General features: G+C 47.2%; 1 protein-coding gene and 1 pseudogene across 1 annotated transcript in view; one reads left to right on the top strand and one right to left on the bottom strand.

The window, feature by feature from the left end:
• LOC147679472 (BRCA1-associated protein-like) overlaps positions 1-27924 on the top strand; it is a 62044-nt gene that overhangs the window by 19807 nt on the left and 14313 nt on the right. Inside the window, exon 3 of the mRNA XM_086942455.1 lies at positions 14765-14854. Within this exon, the coding sequence (XP_086798581.1) occupies positions 14765-14854 (90 nt within the window). The remainder of the gene's footprint in view (positions 1-14764; positions 14855-27924) is intronic.
• On the bottom strand, positions 23759-24460 carry LOC147679473 (homeobox protein Hox-B5a pseudogene; annotated as a pseudogene).

Genomic DNA, 27924 nt, shown 5'->3' with positions numbered 1-27924 from the left:
CCTGAGGAAGGACGTGCAGCAAACCGCAGAGTTCTTAGATGGTGCCTGCGGATGCAGGGTGACTACTCCTTAGCCACAAGGGAGAAATCTTGAGAAGAAGTCGAGAGTTCCTTTCGTAGAAAGTAGTTTCTTGATTCAAAGATGATCTAATTTTGAAGGGTCCCCGCTCCTGTCTTTATCCTAAAGAAAGGGGTGGGTACGCGACTAGGTCCTGCCCTAGGGGTGGGACCAGGAAGGGGGGTGGTTACACCCCTCTCCCATGCCGGACTTTCCCCAGGCCAGGGGCTGGTGTGCCCCTGGAACTGGTTCTAGCCGGCAGATGCGTAGTGAGCACCGGCGTGCCACTCTGCAGTCACCTTCCTGTAAAGCCCTGCCTACCCAGGATACACAAAGCCCTGTCTGGGATGGTGCTAGCACCGCCCCTGACAGGAAACCCTTTGTCCAAGCTCTCCTCGCTGGAAGGACTCCCAGCAGCAGGAGGTCAGACTCGTGTCTGTGGTGGCAGCATCCATTTTGTGGAGCTGAGGCTTCAGTTAACTTTAACCGGGGTTCACAGTTACATACATGTCGTGTCCCTTTAGAAGGGTGGAATGCTAACCCCGTCGCCAGAATTGGCGAGGGGTTAGTATTCCAATTCGTATGACACCTTACTCGACATGTTTTGATAAAGCAATACAAGAGATAGCATTTAACCGCGAGGATTATAATGCACTTAAGAGTATATGGTATGCGTTATCACGGAACAGCTATTAGGACTTGGTTCCGCAAGCTGCAAATGGGCTCAGCTCATGCCAGAGCACCATTTCACACGATTCCAAGCACTCTGCCTTCATGATTGTCAAGGCCTGCCATAGGAGTGACTGATAGGAATCTGTGTGTCCATTTTTAGGGTTAGATATAGGTATACTATATCTAAAGCAAAGGGTGATTACACCACCCTGCCCCAGCTGTCGTGCAGCCAGTTGTGTCAGATTTAGATGGCCATCCAGGGGTGGCATAATACATGCTTCAGCCCCTGGTAGGCCCTGGGTACACCTATGCCCTGAGTTACAGGGTCTGATAAGGTGGCCCAGTCCCAATTGGATAATGCACCTAAGGTACACATGTCAATTTAGTGAGAGAACAGCTAGGCTGTGGGTCTGATTGGCAGGCCCACAGCCCGAGAAAGTCGTAAACCAGTGAAACAAAAGCAAAAAATCTGGGTGATCATAGGATTGCAGACCCTACTCTCCTACATGACCCCCCCCCCAAACTTTGGGACAATAAACTAACCTTGACCAGGTGAGTCTTCTTGCTCTAAGTGGAAATACCTGGAGAGCCCATCTGCATTGCCATGATCAGTGCCAGGTCTATGCTCCACTGTAAAATCCATCCCCTGTAGGGAAATGGACCACCTAAGCAGTTTGGGGTTTTCACCCTTCATCTGATTTAGCCACAAGAGGGGCTTATGGTCGGTCTGAATCTTGAAATGAGTGCCAAACAAGTATGGCCTCATTTTCTTCAGGGCCCAAACCACAGCAAAGGCCTCCCTCTCAATAGCTGACCAATTTTTCTCTCTGGGGGTCAGCCTTCTGCTTATAAAAGCAATGGGCTGGTCTTGACCATCAAAATTCAGTTGAGATAGAACAGCTCCCACACCCAACTCAGAAGCATCTGTTTGGACAATGAATGGTTTGGAGTAGTCTGGACTCTTGAGGATAGGTGCTGTGCACATGGCCTGCTTTAGGTCATCGAATGCTTTTTGACAGCCTGCTGTCCACTGAACCTTTTTTGGCATGTTCTTACTTGTCCGTTCATTAAGTGGAGTCACAATTGATCCATAATTTCTGACAAACTTTCTGTAGTAACCAGTCAGGCCCAAGAAAGCTCGAACCTGAGTCTGGGTGGTTGGAGGAGCCCAGTCCCTGATTGACTGTATTTTGCTCTCCAGTGGCTGAACTTGGCCTCCACCTACAAGGTGGCCCAAGTATACAACCTGTGTCTGCCCTATCTGGCACTTGGTGACCTTGATAGTGAGACCTGCTGCTTGCAGTGCCTCTAACATTTTCCTCAGGTGGACCAGGTGATCCTCCCAGGTGGAGCTAAAGACAGCAATATCTTCAAGATATGCTGCACAGAAGTCATCCAGCCCAGTGAGAACATGATTCACCAACCTTTGGAAGGTGGCAGGTGCATTTTTCAAACCAAAGGGCATTACCACAAATTGATAATGCCCACCAGGGGTAGAAAATGCTGTCTTGGGCTTGGCATCCTCAGCTAACCTGATTTGCCAATACCCAGCTGTCAGGTCAAATGTACTTAAGTAGTTGGCAGAAGCCAATCTATCTATAAGCTCATCTGCCCTTGGTATTGGGTGGGCATCAGTCTTAGTGACTGCATTGAGACCTCTGTAGTCTACGCAAAACCTCATCTCTTTCTTACCACCCTGGGTGTGAGGCTTTGGCACTAGAACTACTGGACTAGCCCAAGGGCTATCTGAGGGTTCAATGACTCCCAACTCCAACATTTTCTGCACTTCAGTTTTGATGCAGTCTCTAACATGATCAGGCTGCCTGTAGATTTTACTCTTGATGGCAAGCTGTCACCAGTGTCAACCTCATGGGTACACCAATTGGTCTGACTGGGTGTTAGAGAGAACATATGCCTGAAGGATTGAAGAACTTGTTTGCAATCCTTCTGTTGATGTTCAGAGAGGCTGCCACAAAAGACAACACCATCTACTGATCCATCATCAGGATTCTGAGTGAGCAGGTCTGGGAGAGGGTCACTCTCTTCCTCCTGTCCCTCATCTATGGCCATGAGCAAGCTCATGTCCTTCCTGTCGACATATGCTTTGAGCCTGTTAACATGGAGCACCCTGTGGGGGCTCCTGGGAGTTCCAAGGTCCACCAGGTAGGTGACCTCTCCCTTTTGCTCAAGAATTGTGTGAGCCCAGACCATTTGTCTTTGAGTGCTGCTGGGGCCACTGGCTCCATCACCCACACCTTCTGTCCAGGCTGATACACAGTCAGGTCATGCCAAGCTTTTTGGAGTTCTTGGCTGGCCTTAAGGTTTTCAGATGCCTTCTTCATATACTCAGCCATCCTGGAGCGGAGACCAAGTACATAGTCCACTATGTTGGTTGCAGGCTTTTTGAGAGGTCTCTCCCATCCTTCCTTCACCAAACACAGGGGTCCTCTTACAGGATGCCCATACAAAAGTTCAAAAGGGCTGTAGCCAACCCCCTTTTGTGGGACCTCTCTGTAAGCAAACAGAAGGCAGGGTATCAGGACATCCCATCTACGCCTGAGCTTTTCAGGTAGTCCATGAATCATCCCTTTTAGGGTCCTGTTGAACCTTTCAACAAGCCCATTGCATTGTGGATGATAGGGTGTAGTGAACTTGTAGTTGACACCACATTCCTTCCACATAGCAGTTAAGTAGCTTGACATTAAGTTTGCACCTCTGTCAGAGACAACCTCCTTTGGGAAGCCCACTCTGGAGAACACTACAACTAGGGCTCTTGCCACAACAGGTGCTGTAGTGGTCCTAAGGGGAATAGCTTCAGGATACCTGGTGGCATGATCCACTACCACCAGTATAAACTTGTGCCCTGATGCTGTCTGGGGTTCCATTGGACCAACAATGTCAATCCCCACTCTTTCAAAGGGCACCCCCACCACAGGCATTGGTATAAGGGGGGCCTTTGTTGTGCCACCTGACTTACCACTGGCTTGGCAAGTGACACAGGAGCGACAAAACTCCTTGGTATCCTCATTCATGTGAGGCCAGTGAAAGTGTGAGACAAGTCTGTCCCAAGTCTTTGTCTGGCCTAAGTGTCCTGCTAAGGGAATCTCATGGGCCAAGGTAAGAAGGAAACCTCTCTGAGACAAGGGGATAACCAGCCTCCTGGTCATGCCAGGCTTGGGGTCTCTTGCCTCAGTGTACAGGAGTCCATCCTCCCAGTATACCTTGTGGGTACCTGTGGCGTTCCCAGCAGCCTCAGCAGCAGCCTGCTGTCTGAGGGGTTCAAGGGAAGGGCAGTCTAATTGTTCCTTCCCCAGGTCTTCTCTTGAGGGTCCCCCTGAGCCCAGAAATTCAACTTGATCAAGTTCAAATTCTTTAGGCTCAGTTTCCCTCAATTCCTGTAGGTGAGCCTCCTCTGAGACTTGATCCTCAACCTGGGGCAAGGGGGAAGGCAATGCCTTAACCCTACTGCTCTTCTTCTTGGAAGGTGTCTGGTCCATTGTTCCAGGATACAGCACCTGTTCAGTGGGGCATCTTCTGGCCTATGACCTAGTCACAGCAAGCACATGTGCTGACAAGCCTAACATCTCCATGTGAGTCCTCTGCTCCACTTCTGACCATTGTGATGACTCCAAATCATTGCCCAACAAACAATCCACTGGGAGGTCTGAACTAACTACAACCTTCTTTTGGCCATTTACCCCTCCCCAGGAGAAAGCAACAATTGCCATACTATGACTGGTAGTGACATTGCTTGCATTGGTCACCAGGAAATCTGTACCTGGCATGATCTGTCCAGGGTCCACAAAGTTAGGTGTCACCATTGTGACACTGGCACAAGTGTCCCTATAGGCCTGAGCCATTCTTCCATTTATTAAAGGTGTCTGCCTGTATTTGCCCAAAGTATTGGGACTGACATCAGGGGATATATCCATATCCCCTGTACAGACAAGGACAGCCTGAGTGAGTGTGCCAACTAAGTTGTCATACCCCCCAAAACCCAAGGTTAACCCAACTAATCCCTTGGGAGGTGCACTACTACTGCTGGCTGTACTAGGGGGCACAGGTGCCTTAGGGGCTGCAGTAGCAGGAGTCTGCCCTCCTTTCTTGGTGCACTCACTAAACCAGTGAGTTTTACTTTTACAGTATTGGCACCACCTTTTTGATTGGCCTTCTTGATTCTTCTTTTTCTGGGAAGCCTGACCCCCACCCTCTTTGGGTTGTTGGGGACCTGTCAAAGACTTCTGGTCACCCTTAGAATCTTTACCCTTCTGGTCTGCTTTCTTCTGACCACCCTGGTTCTGGCCCTGGTTCTGCTTAACTCTTGTTCTGACCCATCTGTCTGCCTTTTTTCCCAATTCTTGGGGAGAGGTCAGATCTGAGTCAACAAGATGCTGATGCAACAACTGGTTCTGACAATTGTTTAAAATCTGTTCCCTCATGATCAGATTGTACAATCCTGTATAATCAGTAACTTTACTGCCCAGCAACCAGCCCTCCAAAGCCTTAGTGGCACAATCGACAAAATCAGACCAGTCCTGAGACTGAGTTTTCTGGGTATCCCTGAACAGCAACCTGTACTGCTCAGTGGTTAGGCCAAACCCATCAATCAGTGTATTTTTCAGGACTTGGTAATTGTTAGCATCCTCAGCTCTAGTAGTGAGGAGCTTATCTCTACCTTTACCTTCAAAGGAGAGCCACAAGATAGCTGCCCACTGACTCTGGGGGACACACTGTACAGTGCAGGCCCTCTCCAAAGCAGTAATACATTTGTGGACATCATCCCCTTGTTTAAAGGGGGGCACTATCTTACTCAGGTGTCTAGTGTCTAAACTCCTGTTTTCCCTTGGGGGAATGCTGCCACCAGTGAGATCTAACCCACTTAACTTTTGCTCTCTAGCAAAGGCAAGTCTCTCTTTGGCCAGGGCAAGTTCTTCCCTTTCAATCCTCAGATTGACTTCCCTCACTTTGGCTTCATATACTCTCCTCTGAGGGGATGTCATCCCTCTTTGAGAAGAGCCCTGAGAGCCATTGGTTCGAATGGATCTGTTAGAGCCTCTGGATAGAGACCTAACTCGTCCATTCCCAATGTTAAGCTGGCCTGAGAGGGGCCCCAGGGGTCTCCTAGTACCATTCTCATGCCTGCTTAAGTTGTCCATAGTTAGCTGGCTAACTACAACTGGACCTTTGTCTGCCTCATCCTCAGATGGCTCTAGATCCTCATCCTCCTCTTCACCTTCTGCAGAGAGATGGATAAGGTCAGGGTCACCTGTGGTTCCCTCTAGGGGAGGCATATTCCCATCTGGATGAGAAGGTTCTGTGTTACCAGCCCTCCTAGCATCATAAGTCTCTAAGAGACCAATCAGAAAAGGAATGGTAGGGTTTGCACCCTGTTTTATCTTCCTAGATGTACAGATTTGTCTCATCTCCTGGAAGCTAAGTGCAGCATATCTGGACATGACCTGTGGAGGGTCAACTGACACAAGGGGAGACTCAGAGTTTCCTCCTTTGTCTGACATGCTGCTTCTAGTGTGGTGTAAGTGATGCACCTACCTACACTATATGTTTGCCTACTGATCCCTTGCTAAGAGTTGTAGCCAAGGTGTGCTAAGCCTTGAGGAGCTACAACAGCTGGTTCAGTAGAACTCGGAGTTTTCCAAGCTAAGTTATATGTACCTGGAGTACTTATGTGATCTTTCACAAGATATTCTCAGGATACGTGTGGTAAAACAACAGCAAGCTCAAATCCCAACCGCTGCTCACCAATGTGAGAAGTTGGCCTGATATATAATGTTCACTATTCTAGTGAGCACTTTGTATCAGTCCAAACAACCCTTATGGTGATTGGTTGTAAGTCAACCTTATAGACCAGCTATCCTAGTAGCGTGGATACGAGCAGTCTTCGGGCTAAACTCTAGAGGGCGTGTTAAGCCAGGTGTTATACCATCACATATACCCCTTGAACACCAAGTGAAAGGACACCACACAAGTGTTATGAAAATAAACAGTGTATTTATTTAGATCACAACAGCCCTGTACTCTTTATGAGGACAGGGTACTAAGCACACAACAAAACTCTTATGAAAATACTTCAAGTTGCACAATTTACACAAATGCCAGAGGGGCACGAAAAACCATATACTATGGAAGTGGAATGCGAAATTACTAGCAGGTAAGTACTGTACTAATAGGCGTTGGAATCGCTAAGACTACGTTACTGAACCTTCAGATTACTAGTAGGAGGCCTAGGGGACTCGGGTGCAGAGTATGCACTCTCACGCGGGATGCGGGACAAAGTCTATGGTAGCTAGATTTCACAAAGTTAGTGTTCTCGGGCGAACTCGACTAGGTAGATCGAAAACGACAGTGGATCCTGACCCTTGGATAGTGAGGCTATGCTGGGGCACCGAAATGCCGAGTTTACGTAGCCCAGGGGCTGCAGCTGCATAGGTCTCAAAAGACGTCGGGAATCCTCGTAGACGAACCAGGAGCCTGAAGAAAGAAGTTGCTGGCAGGCGACCAGTGAAGATTGTTCAAGTGATCCAAGCCTGGATCGAAGATGGATGACACCTGAAAGCAGAGGGGACCAAGTTCGTGACTATTTATTTATTTATTTATTTTTTAAATTTGTATGGCGCTACAGCTACCCAAAAAGGGTTTCCCGGCGCCTGAGTCATTTGATTAGATAGAAGGAAAGTTGCCAAATTGTAGTATTACTGCAGTTGTTTCTGGAACAGCCAGGTTTTTACATATTTCCGGAATTTCGTATAGCTCTCTTCTTTCCGGATCTGAGGGGGAAGTGAGTTCCATAGAGTGGGCCCTCTCACAGCAAAAGAACGCCCTCCCGTTTTTTGGAGTTTAAATCTAGGAATAGCAAAATTTGCTGCTGTTAGAGATCGGAGATTTCTTGTTGGAAGGTAGGGACAAGCCAGGGTTTGTAGGTAGGCGGGTGCAGTTCTGGTTTTAATTTTAAACATATATGTCAGGGTTTTAAAGCTGATCCGATGTTCTATCCTGAGCCAATGTAGGTCATCCAGATGTTTAGATATTCTCTCAAACTTTGGGATCTGACACAGGAGTCGTGCAGCCGCGTTTTGGATCATTTGGAGTCGTTTTATCACTGCAAGATTTGAGCCCAAGTAAAGAATGTTACCGTAGTCAATGCGTGATGTTATTAGTGCATTGACTACGGTCTTTTGGGTGTTTTGGGGCAACATCCAAATAATTTTCTTTAGCCATTTTATTATGGTGAAGCAGAGGCCAGCGACTTTATTTGCCTGCTGCTTCATCGACAAAGTATTGTCGATAATGACTCCTAGGTTCCTTACTTGAGTGGCTGGGATGGGAAGATTACCCATCTCTGCTGGCCAGTGTAAGGGGCTCCAGAGCTCTTTATTTCTTCCAAGAAGAAGAACCTCCGTTTTATCCCCGTTTAGCTTCAACTGGTTAGTTGACATCCAGTTGAAGATTTCCTGAAGACCATTTTTCAGAACAGAGGGGGTTGAGGGGTTTGAGTCAGATAGGGAAAAAATGATCTGCGAGTCGTCAGCGTATGACATTAACGCGAGGCCCACGCTGTCGGCTAAATCGGCCAGTGGTCGCAGGTATAAATTAAAAAGCAGCGGGCTCAAGATGGAGCCCTGTGGAACTCCATGGGGGGTGAGGAACGTGTCCGAGCATGCAATGCTGGATTTGATCTGGAAAGATCTATTGGTTAGAAAAGACTTTATCCACTGAAGGGCCTCATTTCGAATGCCAATTCTCTCTAGTGTAGTCAAGAGAGTTTTATGTGAAATGGTATCAAACGCCGCACTCAAATCTAAAAGAATGAGTGCGACAGTTTGACCCTTATCCAGGAGCTTTCGAATTTTTTCGGTCACACCCAGTAAAGCGGTCTCCGTTGAGTGTCCTGTACGGAAACCTGATTGCGATGGGTGGAGGAGGTTGTTATTCTGCGTGAAGGAAGTGAGGGCGGCATGGATATGTCTCTCCATTAGTTTAGAAAAGGCAGGAAGTAATGATATAGGCCGATAGTTTGATAGGACCGTAGGGTCGGCTGAAGGTTTTTTCAGTAATGGGGTTACAATGGCGTGTTTCCAGCTTGCCGGGACAGTGGAAGTTAAAAGAGAGGAATTTAGCATGTTTGCAATAGTAATTAAGGGGGCGTTGTCAAGTTGTTTCAGGAAACGAACTGGGAGGGGATCGCAGGGAGAGCCTGACGAAATAGATTTCAAAGATATTTTTAGGGAGTCCAGAGTTATGGGGGGCCATCTCTCAAGGGAGTTTGTTTCTTCCGGGGTTCTTAAGATATGCTGCTCAGTAGCATTAACCTGGGGACTAGTAGTAAAGTTTGAGACAATAATTTCAATTTTGTCATTGAAGAATGTCGCCAGGTCTTGACATTGTTTTTTTGTTAACGGATGGGCAGTGGCCGATGTTTGGGCACCTGCTAGATCCTTTACTATATTAAATAAGGTCTTTGTTTTGTTTGTGGCATTGTTGACGGTATTAGCCACATAAAGGGCTCTGGCTCTCCTGCAGGATGTATGGTACACATTCCTTGCGTTATTGTATTTTATTTTGTTTTCGTGTTTGTAGTCTTTGCGCCAGTTCCTTTCTAAAACTTTGCATTTGGATTTCTCAGCTTTGAGTAGTTCATTAAACCAAGGGGCAGGGGGGCGGTGGAAATTTCTCTTTGCCTTCGTTAAAGGAAGGCATTGGATTGTTGCTGTTTCTAGCCACTGGTTAGTAGTTTTCGCAATATTTTCCATATTTTGGTCGTAGGAGGGGGCGCTATTTATAAGTGCGTTGTTCAGTCTACTCATATCTAATAGTTTCCAATTTCTCATGGATTGCGCAGGCCAGATGCGACTCCTGGGAGGAGCTGGTCTGGCTAGGCTAAAACTTACAAGGTGATGATCTGACCAGCATACAGGGCTGGTTTGAGTCCACTGTAGGTCAGGGGTATTAGAAAAAATAGGGTCCAATAGGTGACCTGCTTTGTGTGTAGAACCAGTATTGAGCAGAGTTAAATTTAAAGCAGTGAAATCTTCTATAAGATTACAACAGGCCACATTTGTTTGGTCCTCAAGGTGCAGGTTTAGGTCCCCTAAAAGTGTGAAATTTTTAGAATTTAACAGCAATGGGGCAATGTGGTTTGCTAAGTTGACTGTCCAGGAGTTAGCATTCCCTGGTGGTCTGTATATAAGAAGACCGGACAGAGTAAAATTCGGGTTGAGGGTAATTTGGAAGGAGGCGGCTTCACAGTCTGGGATATTGGCTGGGAGCAAGTTGCAAGTAAATTCTTTGAGATATATGATTGCAATCCCTCCACCCACTTGGCCTTGTCTATCTTGTCGTGCAATAGCATAGTTATCAGGGAGAGCCATAGCTACATCTGGTCCGGAGCTCTCGTGTAGCCAGGTTTCTGTTAGGAAGAGGGCACTTGGGGCGTCATCTTGTAAAAGGGTGAAGATGTCTAATTTGTGCTGAGGTAGGGATCTGCAATTAACGCTAAGGAAGGAGTAGTTGAGGTGACTGCGATTTGGGCGTTTAGTTGTAGTTTGGGAAGTAGGTATTGGGTCCGAATAGGGTTGGATATTTGTAAGTTCTAATTTGCAGTTATTACAATATGTGTCCCCAAGTGGCGAGAGGCCAATACAGTCGTGCTGTAATTTAGGGCGCAGCGCTTTTAATTGCATGGTGGTCATACCTGCGGCACGAGGGATGTAGGATGTCATGCCCCATGTCCCGGACGGGCCCAGACGGGCATGTCTTAGGCTAGTCTTTGGCGCGGGTGCTGCGCGTGTTCGTTGCGCGTCACACAGTGGGACAGATTTTTGTAGAGGACGTGCTTTAGTTCAGCTCCGCCTCTCCAAAGTTAGTTTGCCCAATCAGTGCCTGCCCCAGCCAGTAGGCAGGAAGAGGGTACCGCCCTGTGTCTTTCCCACAACAATCCTAGCGTTTGCTGAGGTTCAGGGTTCCAGGGGACATACGTTTTCCCAAGTAAGTTACACAAATTACATCACAGCGTGCAGTTATTAAAATCAACTCGGCGCAGTGAGGAAAATAAAAATGTGGCGCTCGAACAGCGTTCGTTTTCAGCGCTTTGAACACAGTTTTTAAAAGTGCAAGTACAGCGGCGTTACTAGCATTCAGTCACGCAGCTAAATTATGGCAGGAGTTTTTAGTTTCTTTCAGCATAGCATAGCCTTCTATCGATCGTAGTCATCAGGTGCAAAGTGAAACATCAAGGGCTTTTGTAGAGGACGTGCTTTAGTTCAGCTCCGCCTCTCCAAAGTTAGTTTGCCCAATCAGTGCCTGCCCCAGCCAGTAGGCAGGAAGAGGGTACCGCCCTGTGTCTTTCCCACAACAATCCTAGCGTTTGCTGAGGTTCAGGGTTCCAGGGGACATACGTTTTCCCAAGTAAGTTACACAAATTACATCACAGCGTGCAGTTATTAAAATCAACTCGGCGCAGTGAGGAAAATAAAAATGTGGCGCTCGAACAGCGTTCGTTTTCAGCGCTTTGAACACAGTTTTTAAAAGTGCAAGTACAGCGGCGTTACTAGCATTCAGTCACGCAGCTAAATTATGGCAGGAGTTTTTAGTTTCTTTCAGCATAGCATAGCATAGCCTTCTATCGATCGTAGTCATACTAGCCAGTAGTCAGGTGGCACCAGGAGGGCACCGGATGGTAGTCACCTCGACTAGGTGAGTGGGCGACGCTGTGCTCTGCTGTCTCACGGACCAGGAGGCGTTGTCGGCGACCAGGATGGAGGTGCGAGCTGTCCCACGATGGATGAAGCTGTCGACGTCGCCGGACCCAGGATTGGGGCAACAAGTCTTGGCAAATTCAAGCCCACGCGGTGGACCTAAAATGGCGTCTGGTGTGGACCAGGAGGGTTCCGGGATGCTCCTCTTTTGGAAGGGAGCAAGGGCCAGTCTGGAGCAACCAGACCAGCAGCAGTGATGTCGTCGGGCGTCGTCAAGAAGGCCACAAGCCAGCGGGCTAGTAGCCAAACAACACGGTGAGCAGCAAAAAGCAGAAGGGCCCCACGCAGATCGTGGAGATGCTGGGAGGCTGGACTTCGGTGCTGGAGCTGCTCAGGGTCGGGGCTTCTCGGACCCCAAAGCACTCACCAGAGGATCCCTCGGCGGTTGTGCTGGAATGAAGTCGTGCAGTTCTGATGATGGCCGGTCCCTCGAGGTCTCGTCGCACCTACGGTTCTCAGCTTAGCTGTAGAGGTAGGTAGAGGTCAGAGGTGCCAGGGAAGCCGGGTCTCGTTGTGCTGGTCGGTCGGATTCCTGAGGAAGGACGTGCAGCAAACCGCAGAGTTCTTAGATGGTGCCTGCGAATGCAGGGTGACTACTCCTTAGCCACAAGGGAGAAATCTTGAGAAGAAGTCGAGAGTTCCTTTCGTAGAAAGTAGTTTCTTGATTCAAAGATGATCTAATTTGGAAGGGTCCCCGCTCCTGCCTTTATCCTAAAGAAAGGGGTGGGTACGCGACTAGGTCCTGCCCTAGGGGTGGGACCAGGAAGGGGGGTGGTTACACCCCTCTCCCATGCCGGACTTTCCCCAGGCCAGGGGCTGGTGTGCCCCTGGAACTGGTTCTAGCCGACAGATGCGTAGTGAGCACCGGGGTGCCACTCTGCAGTCACCTTCCTGTAAAGCCCTGCCTACCCAGGATACACAAAACCCTGTCTGGGATGGTGCTAGCACCGCCCCTGACAGGAAACCCTTTGTCCACGCTCTCCTCGCTGGAAGGACTCCCAGCAGCAGGAGGTCAGACTCGTGTCTGTGGTGGCAGCATCCATTTTGTGGAGCTGAGGCTTCAGTTAACTTTAACCGGGGTTCACAGTTACATACATGTCGTGTCCCTCTAGAAGGGTGGAATGCTAACCCCGTCGCCAGAATTGGCGAGGGGTTAGTATTCCAATTCGTATGACACCTTACTCGACATGTTTTGATAAAGCAATACCAGAGATAGCATTTAACCGCGAGGATTATAATGCACTTAAGAGTATATGGTATGCGTTATCATGGAACAGCTATTAGGACTTGGTTCCGCAAGCTGCAAACGGGCTCAGCTCATGCCAGAGCACCATTTCACACGATTCCAAGCACTCTGCCTTCAGGATTGTCAAGGCCTGCCATAGGAGTGACTGATAGGAATCTGTGTGTCCATTTTTAGGGTTAGATATAGGTATACTATATCTAAAGCAAAGGGTGATTACACCACCCTGCCCCAGCTGTCGTGCAGCCAGTTGTGTCAGATTTAGATGGCCATCCAGGGGCGGCATAATACATGCTTCAGCCCCTGGTAGGCCCTGGGTACTACTATGCCCCGAGTTACAGGGTCTGATAAGGTGGCCCAGTCCCAATTGGATAATACACCTAAGGTACACATGTCAATTTAGTGAGAGAACAGCTAGGCTGTGGGTCTGATTGGCAGGCCCACAGCCCGAGAAAGTCGTAAACCAGTGAAACAAAAGCAAAAAATCTGGGTGATCATAGGATTGCAGACCCTACTCTCCTACAGGGTCCTATTGGCTGTTTCCGTTGATACTCCAGCAATTTTTCCATGGCCTTTCTTCATCGTCATGTCCTATGCCCACTGGATCTACGTACATAGCGACGATGGCCAAGAAGGGACTATGATGAACCCGGTTCATTTCGGAGGGCTACTGATTGGTATATGGAGTAATGGACTGCCTTACATTGTGATACTTTGTTGAGTCCTTCGTATTTGCATGTGGCTGAACCCCTGCCAGTTTCGTTTTGGGTATTACTCACAGCGTAAGTGGGCGTACCATTTGCTACTGGTTCCTCTCCCCAGGCTCTTTCTTCTTTCTCCCCTTCCTTTTCCGTTTCCCTATATTCTCTTTTTCTATATTTCGGGTTCATCATTAGGGCGACAGGCACGCTGCTGGGGGGGGTAGGCCATAGCCTTCTGCAGGGGTGCAGGGTGGGGTGGGTGGAGTAGGGTCTATTAGGTAGTTCTTTGTTTCTATGGCTCTTTTGTATCCTTTCCTTGGGTCTCCACGACTGTTTGTAACCCCGTGGGGTGAGTTACAGTGAGGGGGGGAATATGTATTTTACGACACATGATACTCATGGCACTGTTTCTCCTGATTTGTCGCTCCGCCCCCAAGCACGTTCGCTATTTGTATTATTGCTCGCCATTATCATTCAGGGGCGGGTACAATAACGTGGAGTCCCCCTGCTTCTTTTCTTCTTTGGATTTCTCGCTTTCTTATTTCTGGGGTTGGGATGTATAGTGATTGCAGCCTATCTGTTTCCCTGATGGGTTTTATTACTGCGGAATTGCTGTTCAGTTAGTTTCTGGGTACATGTGGTTGGGCGTGGACACTACCATTGAGGAATTATAAACGGACCTATGTTTTGCATGCTATTGACCTTTCTGACTACTGCTCTTCTGTTGTACTGCAACGAAACAGTTGGATTATTCCCCGCCATGTACTCCAGGTGGCTATCTATACGACCAATCCTTTATTCTTTAAATATATAAAATTAACCTCCTCTAATCCTGTGTCAAGTGGTTCTAGTTAGCTGATAATACTGACTTGCAGCGCTGGGTAATATCGTTTAACCACTCTGTGCCTTTAATTGACGATGGTGCTTTCCAGTTTTGCTCCGTGGCCGGCCCCCGGGTTGTAGACCCGTATTTGTATGCATCCATTTTCTCAAATAAAGGTTTTCAAAAATTTTTAAAAAAAATATATATATTCTCTTCCTCTCCGTATTATTGCAATTTGTCTGATCATTTTTGCCGGCATTGCTTAATTTCTGTATGTTCAGGAGGATTCTGCAAATAATGTTTGTCTCCTACACCATTGATAATGAGTAAGTTTACCACCAAGGTGCTTTACTTGTACTTTATTTTGTGGTAAGTTTTGTAGCATGTAACTTTAGGTTACACAAAGGTAGCAGTAACATGAAGAGAACTGTTTGTTCTCAATTGTCTTTTTTACCTCTTTCCTAATGTATGTTCTGTTTTCTTTGTGTTTCTGTAGTACTCCTATTTATTAACAAGCCAACTGGAATCCCAGCGTATCTACTGGGAGAATAAAATAGTGCGCATAGAGAAGGATACTGCTGAGGAAGTAAGTGCTGGATCAGCAAATTTTTTTATATCTTTTCTAAAGCATTTTGTAAATGGGGTTGCTTCAATTTGGGATTTCCTTTTTTTGTATTTTATTATACTCCTCTGTTTTTATATGTATTGCTTGATCAATATTCTTTCCCTTTCCTAGCCCTGTAAATAAGTGTTATTGTTACCCAGGTTAAATGGTATTCATTTCATTGGCTGTTAAAAGATTAAATACTGAGCCAACCATAATGATTAAACCTGTGATTTGGCCCAGCAGCAACATAAGTTCACAGTAAGTAATGATGATCCCTTAACTCACCACTTGGAGGCATCAGCCCCAAGCTCCCGTGCCACCCATGAGGCTTCTAATGCCCCACTGCCTTCCAGTCATTGCTGTCCCCACCATTTCAAGATGGACCGAACACCCGTTCCACACATGGCGCCGCACCTCTTTACAAAGCACAGAGCCTTGTCTGCCGCTTTGGGCCAGATTCAAAGATGCACCCTATGCCCACCCCCTGGCTCGATAGGGGTGGAGCGGAAAATTTCAGAGCCAAGGCAGATTGCATCAAAACACTTGGCGCCGAGGGTGAGTATGGCTTTGAGACTTACGGACCTGAACCATTCAGTACTGAGATAGTTCAACACCCTCTGGAGAGTGGCCATCTGAAGTCGCATCAAGACCCTTTTCCACCGCTGCCTCCTCTGCGGCTTCTGTAGATTTCAGACATCCTCAAGCGGCTGCAGGAATATTTGGGTGTTCAGCAGTAGCAGATCCAGCCAGGCACTGATCTGATCCTGGCAAAAACTCCACAGGTGCCAAAGTACTCTTTTATTCATAGGAGGAAGTTGTCTTTTGAGGAGGCCATCAAACCTCCGGTCCTTCCAACTTCCAAAAGGCCTATGAGACAAGACTGAGCGACCTCTCACCTGCCTCCTGCTCGTTGTCCCCCTTCCCTCTCTTCTCCTCCTCCTGTACCTCTTATGTTGCCTGTATTTCTTTATTTATTTTTAATTCAATTTCTCAGTTATATAATACAAACAGAAGGTACACTACCATTATTCATACTGTATGCATATCTCATCTACCGGGTGTTGGTATACATACAGGGTTTGGCTTAAATACATCGAGTCACCCCGCAGGGACCAGTAGGGAGAAAATAACACGATTAAGTCAGTCATCTGGAGACATGTCTGCTGGGTCTTCTCGTTAGTTTGCCAATAGATATGCTGGAAAGGATGCCCATATGTCTTTGGCATAGGCGCCGTTGGGGGTTTCTCTGCATATTGAGTCAATTGATCCTTACAGTATGTTGTATATTTTAACTATTGTGCAAGCTGTGGTGCTCTTCTACTGCCCCAGTTTTGAGCTACTTTATTTTTGTCCAGCAGGAGTGCACTCGCCACTAATCTCGGATTCTGTGGTTGCAGCCCTGCAACAAGACCCTGCAGGCATAATTGCGGGTTGCAAGCCACCACCTCCATTGTCCTATCCAAAAGTGCCTTAGTTACCTGCACCCAGTAATCCTGTACCTTCTAGCAATACCACGCTAGATGCATAAAGTCCGAGTCTAATGTGTTACATCTTTTACATGTAGCAGAGTCCCTCAGCCCATATCTATGCAACTGCACTGGAGTGTAGTATAGCTGTTATATATATTTAAAATGGATGATTCGTAGGTTGTAGTTAGCTGTCAGGTTACCGGTTAGTGCGCAGCAATATTCCCAATCTTTCTTTGTGATTGGGTGTCTATATTGTGGGGCTGTCTCTACCTACATTGCATGATATAATTAGGTGACCAGTTTCGTGCGAGATGATCTGTCAAGCATTAATTGTAACAATTTCAGTATCTGCGGTGCTGCTGGGTGTAGTGAATTTACATTTCTACGGGCTTCTTTCAGTCTGTGGTATGTAAATGTCAGTATAGGAGTACTATTTTTGTACGTAGAGACAGTTTCCAGGGTGATAAATGTACCGTCCAGGTTTGCATCTCCCATAGTGACAACACCTATTTCTGCCAGGAGGGATGGCGCTTTAGGTTTCTGTGCGACTGATATGCTTGAGTGGGGTACCAATGGCAATGCGGGGGCATTGCATTGGTACTTTTTCTCTTTACTTGTTGCCATTTTCTGGTAGACCTTAACTGTTCTGTCGGTTTTGCTATATTCCCTTCTGGGGTGTGGTTGTTGCATTTTTGGCAATAGAGCTGTGAGTGGCGTGGGGTGTACACCGTCTCCTACTACCGCTATATAGGGGAGAAGGAGGGGGAGTACCAGTATTGTGCAAAGTGTGCCTGCATGCAAAGGTAGTATAGATATAGGTCTAGGTCCCCGAACCCCCTTGTGCATATGGTCCAGAAAGTACCTCCCAGCTACAGAGAGGTTGTTTACCCCCCTAAACTAATCTGATCATGTTGGAGCGTAGTGCAGTAAAGAATGCTTTAGTCAGGTTGAGGGGAATGTTAGTGAACAGATATAAAAATTATGGGATCACTATCATCTTTATAACTGCCACCCTTTCAGCTAGTGTCAATGGTAGTTTTATCCATCGGGCCACCTCGTCCTCCATAGTCGATAGTGCTCGGCCGTAGTTCTCTTTGAGTATTATTTCAGGGTCTTTCAGTATCCACACACCCAGGTACTTGAATGGTTCAACGCATTTTCCTGCAGAAAGTCCAGGTCGTTGGGATTGTGCTATCTGTTAGGGGAAATATAAATGATTTTGCCTAATTTGTGCTAAGACCGGAGAGCATTTCATATTTGACAAACTCCCTTATCAAGGGGCTTAACCATTCTTCCGGGTTTCGTACATACAGCACCATATCGTCTGCATATAGTTTTATAGCCAATGGCCTCTACGTAAATCTTAGTGTTGCGTCTGCATGTTTCTGCTGCACACTGCATGCCAAGGGCTCTAATGCAAGCGCAAATAGCATGGGGGATATTGGGCAGCCTTACAGCGTTCCTCTACATATCGGTATTAGAGAGGAATGAGTGTTCTTAACCTGTATTCTTGCAACCGGATTAGTGTACAATCAGCATATCCAATGTGTAAATGCTTGTGGCATGCCCATACCGTGTAGCACATCAAACATAAAGCTCCATATTATAGAATCAAAAGCCTTAGCTGCTTCTAACAGCACAGCTGCAGCTTTAATGTCCGTATCCAATTGGGGCGTTACAGCGAATATTGTTGTTAGGTTGTGCGTAGTTGATAGTTCTGGGAGGAATCCCGATTATTAATCCAGGAGCACAAGCGCTGGCGAAAGTGGCCGCATCCTGGTCGCTATTATTTTAGCAAGTATCCTCGTGTCTATGTTTAGGAGTGATAATGGTCTATAGGATTCACATCTCGTTGAATGTTTGCCTGGCTTCAATAAGGTTATTACCAAGGGCTCCCGTAAAGTTGTGGGGAGCAGTTTGTCATAAGCTTCTGCATACTTTTCCTACAATTGTGGTCTTCTCAGGTCAGAGAAGGCATTGTAAAATTAACTAATTAGTCCTTCGCTTCTTGACGCCTTGTCAGTGGGCAACGATTGAATGGCCTCCCTCACTTCATCTGCAATAGTTGGTTTAACCAAATACGTTGTCCGGAGGACAACCAAGCGAGTGCAAGCTCGTCCAGGTATACCATTGTTTCTTCCCTAGTAGCTGCCCCATGGTGTATAATGTATTTCAGGGAAGCTATAGCATTTTGTTTCATCTAGTTGGTCCAGATTAGTGACGTAGGCTTGTGTAAGTGGCATACTAATCTTGGAGCCCAGACAGCGGCTGGGTCTCCCGCCCTCCCCATATGATCTGGCTACCCAGCGCCTAGACATATGTTTTATTTCTTGATCAGCAGTCTCATTATATTCTGTGATCAAAATTCTAATTTCTACCAAGATGTCTTTGTTCCGGTTCGTCTCATATTTCTTTTCCCGGCCCCCAAGTGTTTTTAGGTCTCGCCTAGGCAGCGCGCATGCGCTGCTCTAGGAGATGAACTTTAAAAATCGGTCAGCTTGTTTCAAGCACTCGTGATTGTGCTGGCATCCACCTTGCGAGAGCGAGCAGCGTCGCGCATTCTAATTGAAAACAGATTGCCTGCGCCGCTGCTCGCTCTTGTGGATGCCAGCACAAGCACTTCACTAGGCTTGTTGTTTTAGTGAACCTCTCATGGAGTGCAGAACTCTGATGTGGTTGTTTGTGTTTGCAAACTTTACTGTTCTTAAAGAAATGCGAATTATGGAAATTAGTTGGCGAGAGCTGTTGAAAATCATCCTCTGGTAAAACCGATTGCGATGCTGCTTGCCTGAATGCTGATGTAAGCCTCTGCCTGCACTCCCGGGCTCATCTCTTCGGCATCTCTGCAATGAGGTAGCACCCGCCGTTGCTCCCCAGACGTTACTAAGAGCGTTTGCCGTGGCGATTCAATCGTCAAGTGTGCGCTTTGCATGTTGGTTCATTAAAACAACAAGCATTGGCATAGCCAATAAGTCTCGCCTTTGTGACCTTGTAAGTAAAAAAAATAAACTGAAGTATAAGAATTCACGTTTACATTTACTGCATCCTAAATACGAAGTAAATGTAAACGTGGAGTCTTACACTTCATTTTTGTTTTACTTCGTTATTTCGTCCTTTTTAAACATGGTAACACTGAATGGACATTGGTTGCACCTCATTAGCACCAGTTTAACACCCAAATATAGCAATAAAAAGCAAACAGGTGACCAGTACAGCTTTGCTATAGCTCTTCAATCCCTGGGGGAACAGTACCCAGGATAATGTGATGCATGGCTAAACACTTATAAGATCCAAAAGGTGAGACCTATTGGCTATCCCAATGCTTGTTTTCTATTGCTACATTCTAGCGCGTAGGACTTTCAGCATCCCTGCCTTCAGTCCTATGCTTGTTCCACATATAGTTGCTTTAAAAGCCTCCCAGAGTGTGCCTGCACTGTCTACAGATCCCTTGTTCTCCAGCAAGGACTGTATAATGGCCTCCTGCACACCCTCTTTAAAAACGGGGTCCAGTAGCGATGTGGCCTGTAGCCGCCATTGGAAGGACTTGGGGTTAAGTGTGGGGATTGCCAAGTCTAGCATCACTAGTGAGTGATCTGATAGCGTTCTTGGCAGGTTTCCCACACATGTGGCTGCTTCCCTGGAAATAAACCAGTAATCCAACCTGGACCACTTTTTGTGCCCAAATGGACCAGGAGTGCCTTCCAGAGTCAAGGGTTGTTGTGCCCTCCATATATCAACCAGCTTGTGTGCGTTAATGATTTTGTGTATCACAGGTGCCGACCTTTTTCCCTGTCATTCTGTTGTTGCATTATGATCTAGGTTGAACTCCAAGGAGGTGGTTAGATCTCCATGCAATAGTATTATTGTGGGTTGTAGGACTTAGAGTTTACTCTCTAGTTGTCGGTAGAAGTCAGTGTTGTCAATGTTTGGCCTGTATGTGTTAGCAATGGTAATTGATGTACCGAAGATGTTACCCTGTATTCGTGTAAAGCGGCCCATGTCATCTGACATAGTTTTTGGAAGTGTGAAGGGTGTACCTTTATTGTCAGTATGAGAACCCCCGGAGCACGAACAATATGAGGCTGCTCCCCTCCCCATCGCCCATTTTAATCCCACTCGCATGTCCCCTAATTTGGTGAGATGAGTCCCTTGCATCAATACTAGATGGACACGATGCCTGTCAAGATATGCAAACACCTGATGGATCTTTTTGGGTTTATTCAATCCCTTGACATTCCAGTTTTAGTCTAATTTCTTCCAGAATTGGTGTTTCTTAATATGATAGCACATTTGTTTTTGGCCCTGGTTTTCAGGCCATTCCATGGGCATAATGTTTCTACATTTATGCCTGTGATGTACTGTATACAAAATAAACAACAAGTAGCCCTCCACCACCCCCATCCACTTTAGCATCCCAATCATACCAAAGACATTACCGAATCACTGATCAACAAATAACAGTAGAATCATCCAGGTATTATTGAGATTCCCCTTTTTTCGTTGTTACTTTTGTTGTAGGGGTACACCCTCATGGGGGCAGCCGATGCCTTAAGTCCCAACCGCTGAACTGGGGGACGAACAAGATATATTGAGCAAGTATCAACATGGTGCAATATAGGAACCATAACAATTCTATTATATGGTTATTGGTATGTTCCTGCACTTAACAGTAGAGCTCCCTCGCTACTTGGTCTGCTCCAGCAGGTTAGATTATACACATGACCAAGTTTATTTACATCATCTATGGCATCCCTCTTGTGATAACTTATTAATAGCACAATGGTTAAGATAGACATATAATGCATTTATATTCTACATGCAAGTTTGATTATTTCTTCAATTGTCAGTGACCGTATTGGCTGTCGCATAACTTACTACAGCTCCAACCAGGCTTCAGGGAAACGTAGTCAGGCGTCAATAATATGCAGCTGCGGAAGTGTAGTATTATCGTGCCAGGCATTGGAGATGCCACAGAGTTCCAGTAGTTTTGTACTGGAGGTTGTTTGCGGATCAGCAGGCCCTGTTGCTATTTCGAGTGCACAGATGATAACGAGTGCGGCGCGCTGGATCAGTCCTGATGCACATGTTTCAAGAATTCCGTAGCTGTGCCTGGTGACGTAAAGAATCTTGGTTTTCCCGCGTGTGTAAACCGGAGGCGTGCAGGATATAATATTGCATACAGGATGTTTGCCATGCGTAGTTTCTTTTTCACTGTTGCAAATTCCTTACTTACTGTCTGCACCACCATGGTAAAATCTGGGACAAAGGCCACCTCATTCCCTTGATCGGTGATATTCTTTTTTCCCTCGCCAGGCGTAGAACAGATTCAAGGTACTTAATAGCTTGGCTATAATGGGTCTCGGGGGAGCTCCTGAGCGGTGGCCTAGGGCCCAGCGATCTGTGCGCGCTCTAATTTTTCAGAACCATGGGAGAGATGCTCTGATTCGAAAACCTCTTTTAGCATGGCTTCAATGTAGTCCTCCAGGCGGCCTATATTAGTGCTTTCTGGAACCCCCATAATGCGGAGGTTATTCCACCAGTCGTGCACCTCCAAAATCTTCATTCTTTACTTTCATTATTTCCAGAATTTTCTCCATGCCTCTGCATTTGGCAACTGTTTCATTGGACTCGTCCTCCAGTGAGGAGATCCACTGTTCGCACAGCCTGCTTACCTAACTTGGCAGCCATGTCTATCTTGCCAACTATGGCCTGGAGGCTTTGCTGCATAGAGATCAATGTGGGCTCCATTAAGGGTGTCTCCGGCTGCCTGGCATCCAGCACTGTGTCTGAGTGCACACTTGGTGGACTCGCGGAGTGGGGCGATTCGAAGTTCAAGCGCGGTTGCCGCTTATCTGTCTTGCCCATATTTACAGTTTGTGTGTTCTTATGAGCAAGATGTAACTCGGGGTGGGGGTCTAGAGTATCGGGATCCGCGGCTCGCCAGCTTATATGTAGCCCCGAGTGTTTATCTATGAGCCGGGATGTTACAGTTCTCAGTAACTCCCAGGTGAGCACAAGCTACTGCAGGTTTTCTTGTGCCTTCTTTGCGGATGGTGTCACCGATTCAGCACTGGCTCTGACTACTATTGCTTGGCAGGAGGGGGGAGCAATTTCCTTCACTTCTGCAAGGCCTCCACACAGCCTTCTCCCCTCCCGCTCCGCTGGCCTTTGTTGGGTGTGGAACTCTTTTTCAGCCATACCTGTTCCGGTCCCCCTCCTCTGCTCCTTTGGGGTTGCTGTGGTCCAGGCTATTTTGGTCTCACGCCTAGCGTTACACTGTGCAGCAGTGTTAGCGCAGCGGGAGTCCTTTTGATCAGGTTTCAGAAAGGACCCTGGAAATGAACACGCTCTTGCGTGTGTTTTTCCTATGGTCTTCTCGGATTGGGCTTGGAGTGCGTGTTGTTTTGTAACAGAACACGCAATAGGCCATAGGCGGTCGCGTTGCTCCGCCCATGGCCTATTGCTGTCTGTTACGCGCACCAAAGCCCATATGTTTTCAATTATCGTGCCCAGACACGGGCGCGATAATTGAAAACATGCCTCGCAGTGTGGCGCGCACACTACTAGCTGGTTTTTTTTGTTGTTTTTTTTACTTTTGGTATAATCGCGGCACCCGTGCTTTACTTATAACATTAAAAGTAAAGCGCGGGTGGCGCGATTATACCAAAGGTAAAGAAATAGTGTGATGGCTGGCAGTGACACTGTCTGTATCATGCCATGGTGGCTTTAGTCGTAGTCTGTAATCTCCGGGTTCCAGCTCTGGCATGTTGCCCATTGTGTGCTCCTGGCTGCTGGAAAATCTCAAGGCTGGCTGGTAACATCTGTGGCTTGACCACCCAAGTGCGCACAGTGCAGGCACCACCCCTCGGACAAGTCAAATTTGGCCTTTTTTAAGTGGTAAGGACCAATAATAGCACCCCCTAGAACACATGTGCAGCTTCAAAGCACAGGTATTGCTATTACTAAATTAAACAGGATTCATTTTCTTTCTCGGTGGACGAATAAGGGGCTGAGCCACATTGCCTGTTTATCCAAACCCATTTCCTGCAATATGCACACATAGCAGTGCATAAACAGGCAGATTTAGCTTCCTATTGGTTTATTGCTGCAGACCCACGTTTTTCCGATGTGAGGTTCTTACACTGTAAATCATACAAGAGGTGATAGAACCTCCTGTACATTTACTTCACTGAAGGTGACTCGCGCCTTTAGCCTCAAAGGCGGAAGGAATTATGCACAAATAGACACCTACGGTTCTCAAGAGCATTGAAACGCTTCATAGGCCCCGTTTCAAAGTGGAAAGGGAAAGAGAGAGGTATTTATCGTACCCCTTAAATATCGACAGCGGGATGCAGTATTTAACAAGTCTGATTAACAGGGCCAGCTTTAGCGCTGGTGGCGCCTGGTATGACAATCATTTTATGATATTAATCATTTTTTTAATATAAAGCATTTTCCAGTGCTCACCCGGGGATACATGTGGGGCTGCTCCACAACTGGCCGAATTCATCGGAGCACAGGGAGGAAAACAGTACATTTTCTTCACAGTTACAAGAAATGAAAGAGCAGTACTGTGGCTGATGTGAAGCTTCTGCATCCAGGGGAAGATCTGCAGCGCTTGTGCGTCCCGGTAGGCGGCCGAGGGGTTGCTGGGGGGGCTCTGCCGACACCCTACTGATCCGGGGGTGTCCTCCGCCTCCGAGGAGGTGCTAGTCTCCTTGAGTTCCGTGAAGTGGCTGGAGCTGCAGGGGGTCTCCTGCTGGGACGAAGGGGACGCGGAGGAGGAGGGCGGCTGCTTGCTGTTGGAGCAGGGCAAGGGCTCAGGCGAGGACAGGTAGCAGCTGGGCGCCAGCCTGAACCTGCCCTCCTGGGCGACCAGGTTGGCTGAGGCGAAGCCACAGGAGCTGTCTCCCAACACCCCGAAGTGGTTGGAAGAGGCTTGCCGGTTGACTGTGCGGCCAATGCTATTGTAGTTATAGCCAAACAAGCTGGAGTGCATGCTGCCAGAGTCCCTGTAAGAGCCGGTCATGGCGCTGCCAGTCCCATAATTTAGCAACTGATATTCGGGGCCATTCGCATAGCGCCCCTAGAGCGAGTTCACAAAATAAGAGCTCATTTGGATTATTTTGGAGGCCTTCGTTTGTGGATCGTGGTCGTTATTACCCTTCTGCTTTGGGATTTATGACTAATTAATGAATTATAGCCCAAGCACTGTACTTCGTTTTGCCATGTATGCGCCAGATATGGGGGTGGGGGTGCACGCCGCTGAGTCACCTGCCTTTGTTGACTAGTTTTAAACAGCCGCCTGCCCAAGATCAGGAAGCAGGCATACCAAACCTGCACCTCCTCACCGCTTCCCGTCAGTCAACAGCAACCCCCATGCCCAGCATGCACAGAGAACTACACTGCCATGGCACAGCCCTACCAACTGCCTGCCTTCCTGCCCCCGCACTGTTACCATGCGGTGCAGCCACAAGACAATGGCTACATTCCCCGCGTCTTCCCCGCAACACGTTGTTCCTGCCATGGAGGTTTCCCACAGCCGGGTGCAGTTAATCATTACAGGGACCCAAAGGCATGTGGCATCACAGAATAAGAATGGACATGCTACAGGTAGACTTTTCTATTCATTTATTCGTTTGCACTTTTATATATGGCAAACTTTACCCACAGGTATCGGAACGCTTTAAATCAGCATTAATTGCATTAAAATTATACACAAGCCTAACATTAAAGAGAGTAGGCATGCACAGCAGGGAAGGGTGGAGCACCGGCTTTTATAAAGTATATGCTCTGAGGTCGGGGATTTTCCTGGGCTCCCTTATGGCTCATATGACCCAACTCATGACCCACATGGCCCGGGCGCTTGGGACAATTATGATCTTGAGCTCCCTGCAGAAAGACCCTGACCTGTATACCCTGCTAAGCCTTTCACTTCTGTTGTCACTGCATATGATGAGGTTCTACATAGGACTGCCACGTTCCATAATGTTAAGCTTTATGTGCAGCAAAAAGAGGATGATTTCCTTGTGGAAGCCATGTCTCATCCCTGCGTTCCTTCTAGTAACTCCTGATGCTCAAAGAGATCTTCAAACCTGCCATGACAATTTTCAAAGAGCCCAGCAAGGTGAGAGTTATTACGCCTAAGGTAGATAGGAAGAATAAAGCCTCTCCTAGTGACCATCCATACATTCTTAGCCAGCTGCCCCATGACTGCCAGAAAGCGGGTTAACAAATAGGGCACATGTGAGGCACTGCCTCCTGATCGGGAGAGTACGAAGATGGACACTCTGGGCAAGAAGATGGCGGCACAGTCTGCTAATCATTTGCAAATTTCCAATCCCATCGATTTTCTCGCCAGATTAGACCATGTGCAAGGTGAGCAAATAGACTGGGTGGAGTATCTCCCTGAACAGTACTGCGAGAAAGGACAGCAATTAGTGGCAGAGGTGAAGGTTATCTCCAACATTAACTATGCTTTTGACGCTGCATATAGAGCCTCTCACTGCATTAATTCCAGCATTATTTTTCAGTGCCCTGCCTGGCTGCGGGTTTCCAGTTTTAAGCCGGGTCCAGCAAAACCTACAGAATGTGTCTTCAGATGTTCGGCATCTCTTTGTCGATGAGATGTTCAAGAAAATAAAGACTCAGACCTGGCCTATGCAATGAGGGACCTCCAAACACTACCCATTCAAGGAATCATTCAGTGCTCACAGTTTCGCAGCACATCTAAGACCCCTGCACCAGCATTTTCTTCCACATTCCCTAGGCCACTGCAGCAATCTCCCTCGCAGGGTTATAACAGGGGTGGATTCCAGGGTAACAATGGCATATGTAGAGCTAAGGGTGCAGCTCCAAAAGGCACTGCCCCTTCAAAGCAGTGACGTCCTTCAACTCTCTCTGCTTCCCCACCCCCTCCATCACACAACTCATGTCAGGGGAAGATTGCAGGGGTTTCTGCCTCGCTTTTCATAAATCACCTCATACCGTTGGGTTCTAGATATCATACAGAAGGGCTATTGTCTTGAACCCCTGTAAACACCCCCAAACCACCCTCGCCAACACAGATTATCCCCAAGACCAGGTAAAGGCCCTCCTGGACAAGAGGGTCCATATAATTCATTCTGCCTCAACACTGTGGAAAGGGTGTATACTTCCTCTACTTTCTTATCACAAAGAAGGACAGCTCCCTCAGGCCTATCCTCTATCTTAGGTCTCTCAACAAATCCACTCTGTTGGAGCACTTCCACTTGGTGATTCTGCAGGAGGTCATACCACTCATGCAGAAAGCCAACTTCATTGATGCTCTGGATTTGAAGGATGCCTACTTCCACATACAATCCACCCAGTACATCGGGATATCTGAGATTTTTGGTGAGTGGACACCATTATCAATTCAAAGTGCTCCCAGTTGGGGTTACCCCTGCACATAGAATCTTCACCAAATGTCTGGCCGTTGTGTCCGCTCATCTCAGGAGTAGTGACATCCACGTGTTCCCATACCTAGTCTAAAGGCTATCATGAGTGCCATGTAGAAACTCTGTCTAGAGCACCCCCAGGCCACAATTCACACCATCACAGTTTGGATTTCACCATCATTCTGACCAAATCCTCCTTAAGGTAAAGCCTTCCTTCGGGCCATCCTAGATGCATGTGTGGGAAAAGCATATCCCAGTCCAGCCAGAGTACAATCCTTCCAAAACTTGCTGCCTCTTTGTCAGCCAGATCAGCAAGTAACAGTCAGAACTGGGATGCGTCTTGCATAGCTATAGTTCTTCATGCCAGGCTCCACATACGACTGTTACAGGAGTGCTTAGCTGCAGAGTGGTCTCAAGCGGAGGTTTACCTAGAAGATCTAGTGTTGGTTTGGGGGCCACACACATGGCTCTATGCAGTGGTGAATACAAGCAACCTGTTGCAGGGGCTGCTTCCTGGACCCATTTCCGCAAGAGATCATCATCCCAGATCATCACTTACAGGTTGGGGAGCGCATCTCAATCACCTCACTGCTCAAGGTAGGTCAATGGACCCATGTCCAGCAAACTCTTCACATTAATCACCTGGAGCTGTGGGCCATCCTGCTAGCTATCCAGGCTAGCCACCCACTCATTCAAACCAATACAGTCCTGATATGCACAGACAACATGACTAACATGTTTTACTAGCACAACTAAGGGGGTAAACATTCATCACAGTTGGTCAGTGCGACCAAAAGCATCTGTGATGGATTGTTGAACATCAAAGTCCATCTATTCAACTTTTATTTTGGTTCAAAGAACCATAAGAGTGCACAATAAAAACCTATACAAATATCAATAAAATATGCAGCTCTGCAATATACAGTTTATTAGCATACTTAGCCACATTTGAGTGATTTAGAGCTATATTACATTCATTAAGGAGCAAAAGTGATACAAAATGTTGAATTTCAGTGCTAAGACAGTTGCCAGATAAACAAACTCTCAAGATGAGTCTTAAAATGAACTCAAAAGGTGTCCGTTATGCCATCCTGAAAGATACTGTTAAGACTTAGCAAAGTAAAGGATAGCTAAGAGCATTGATCTGGGTTCATAAAAGTTA

The sequence above is a fragment of the Lissotriton vulgaris genome, chromosome 11 (genome assembly GCF_964263255.1).
Source record: "Lissotriton vulgaris chromosome 11, aLisVul1.2, whole genome shotgun sequence".
Taxonomy (NCBI): domain Eukaryota; kingdom Metazoa; phylum Chordata; class Amphibia; order Caudata; family Salamandridae; genus Lissotriton; species Lissotriton vulgaris.
This window is presented reverse-complemented; position numbering and strand designations above follow the sequence as displayed.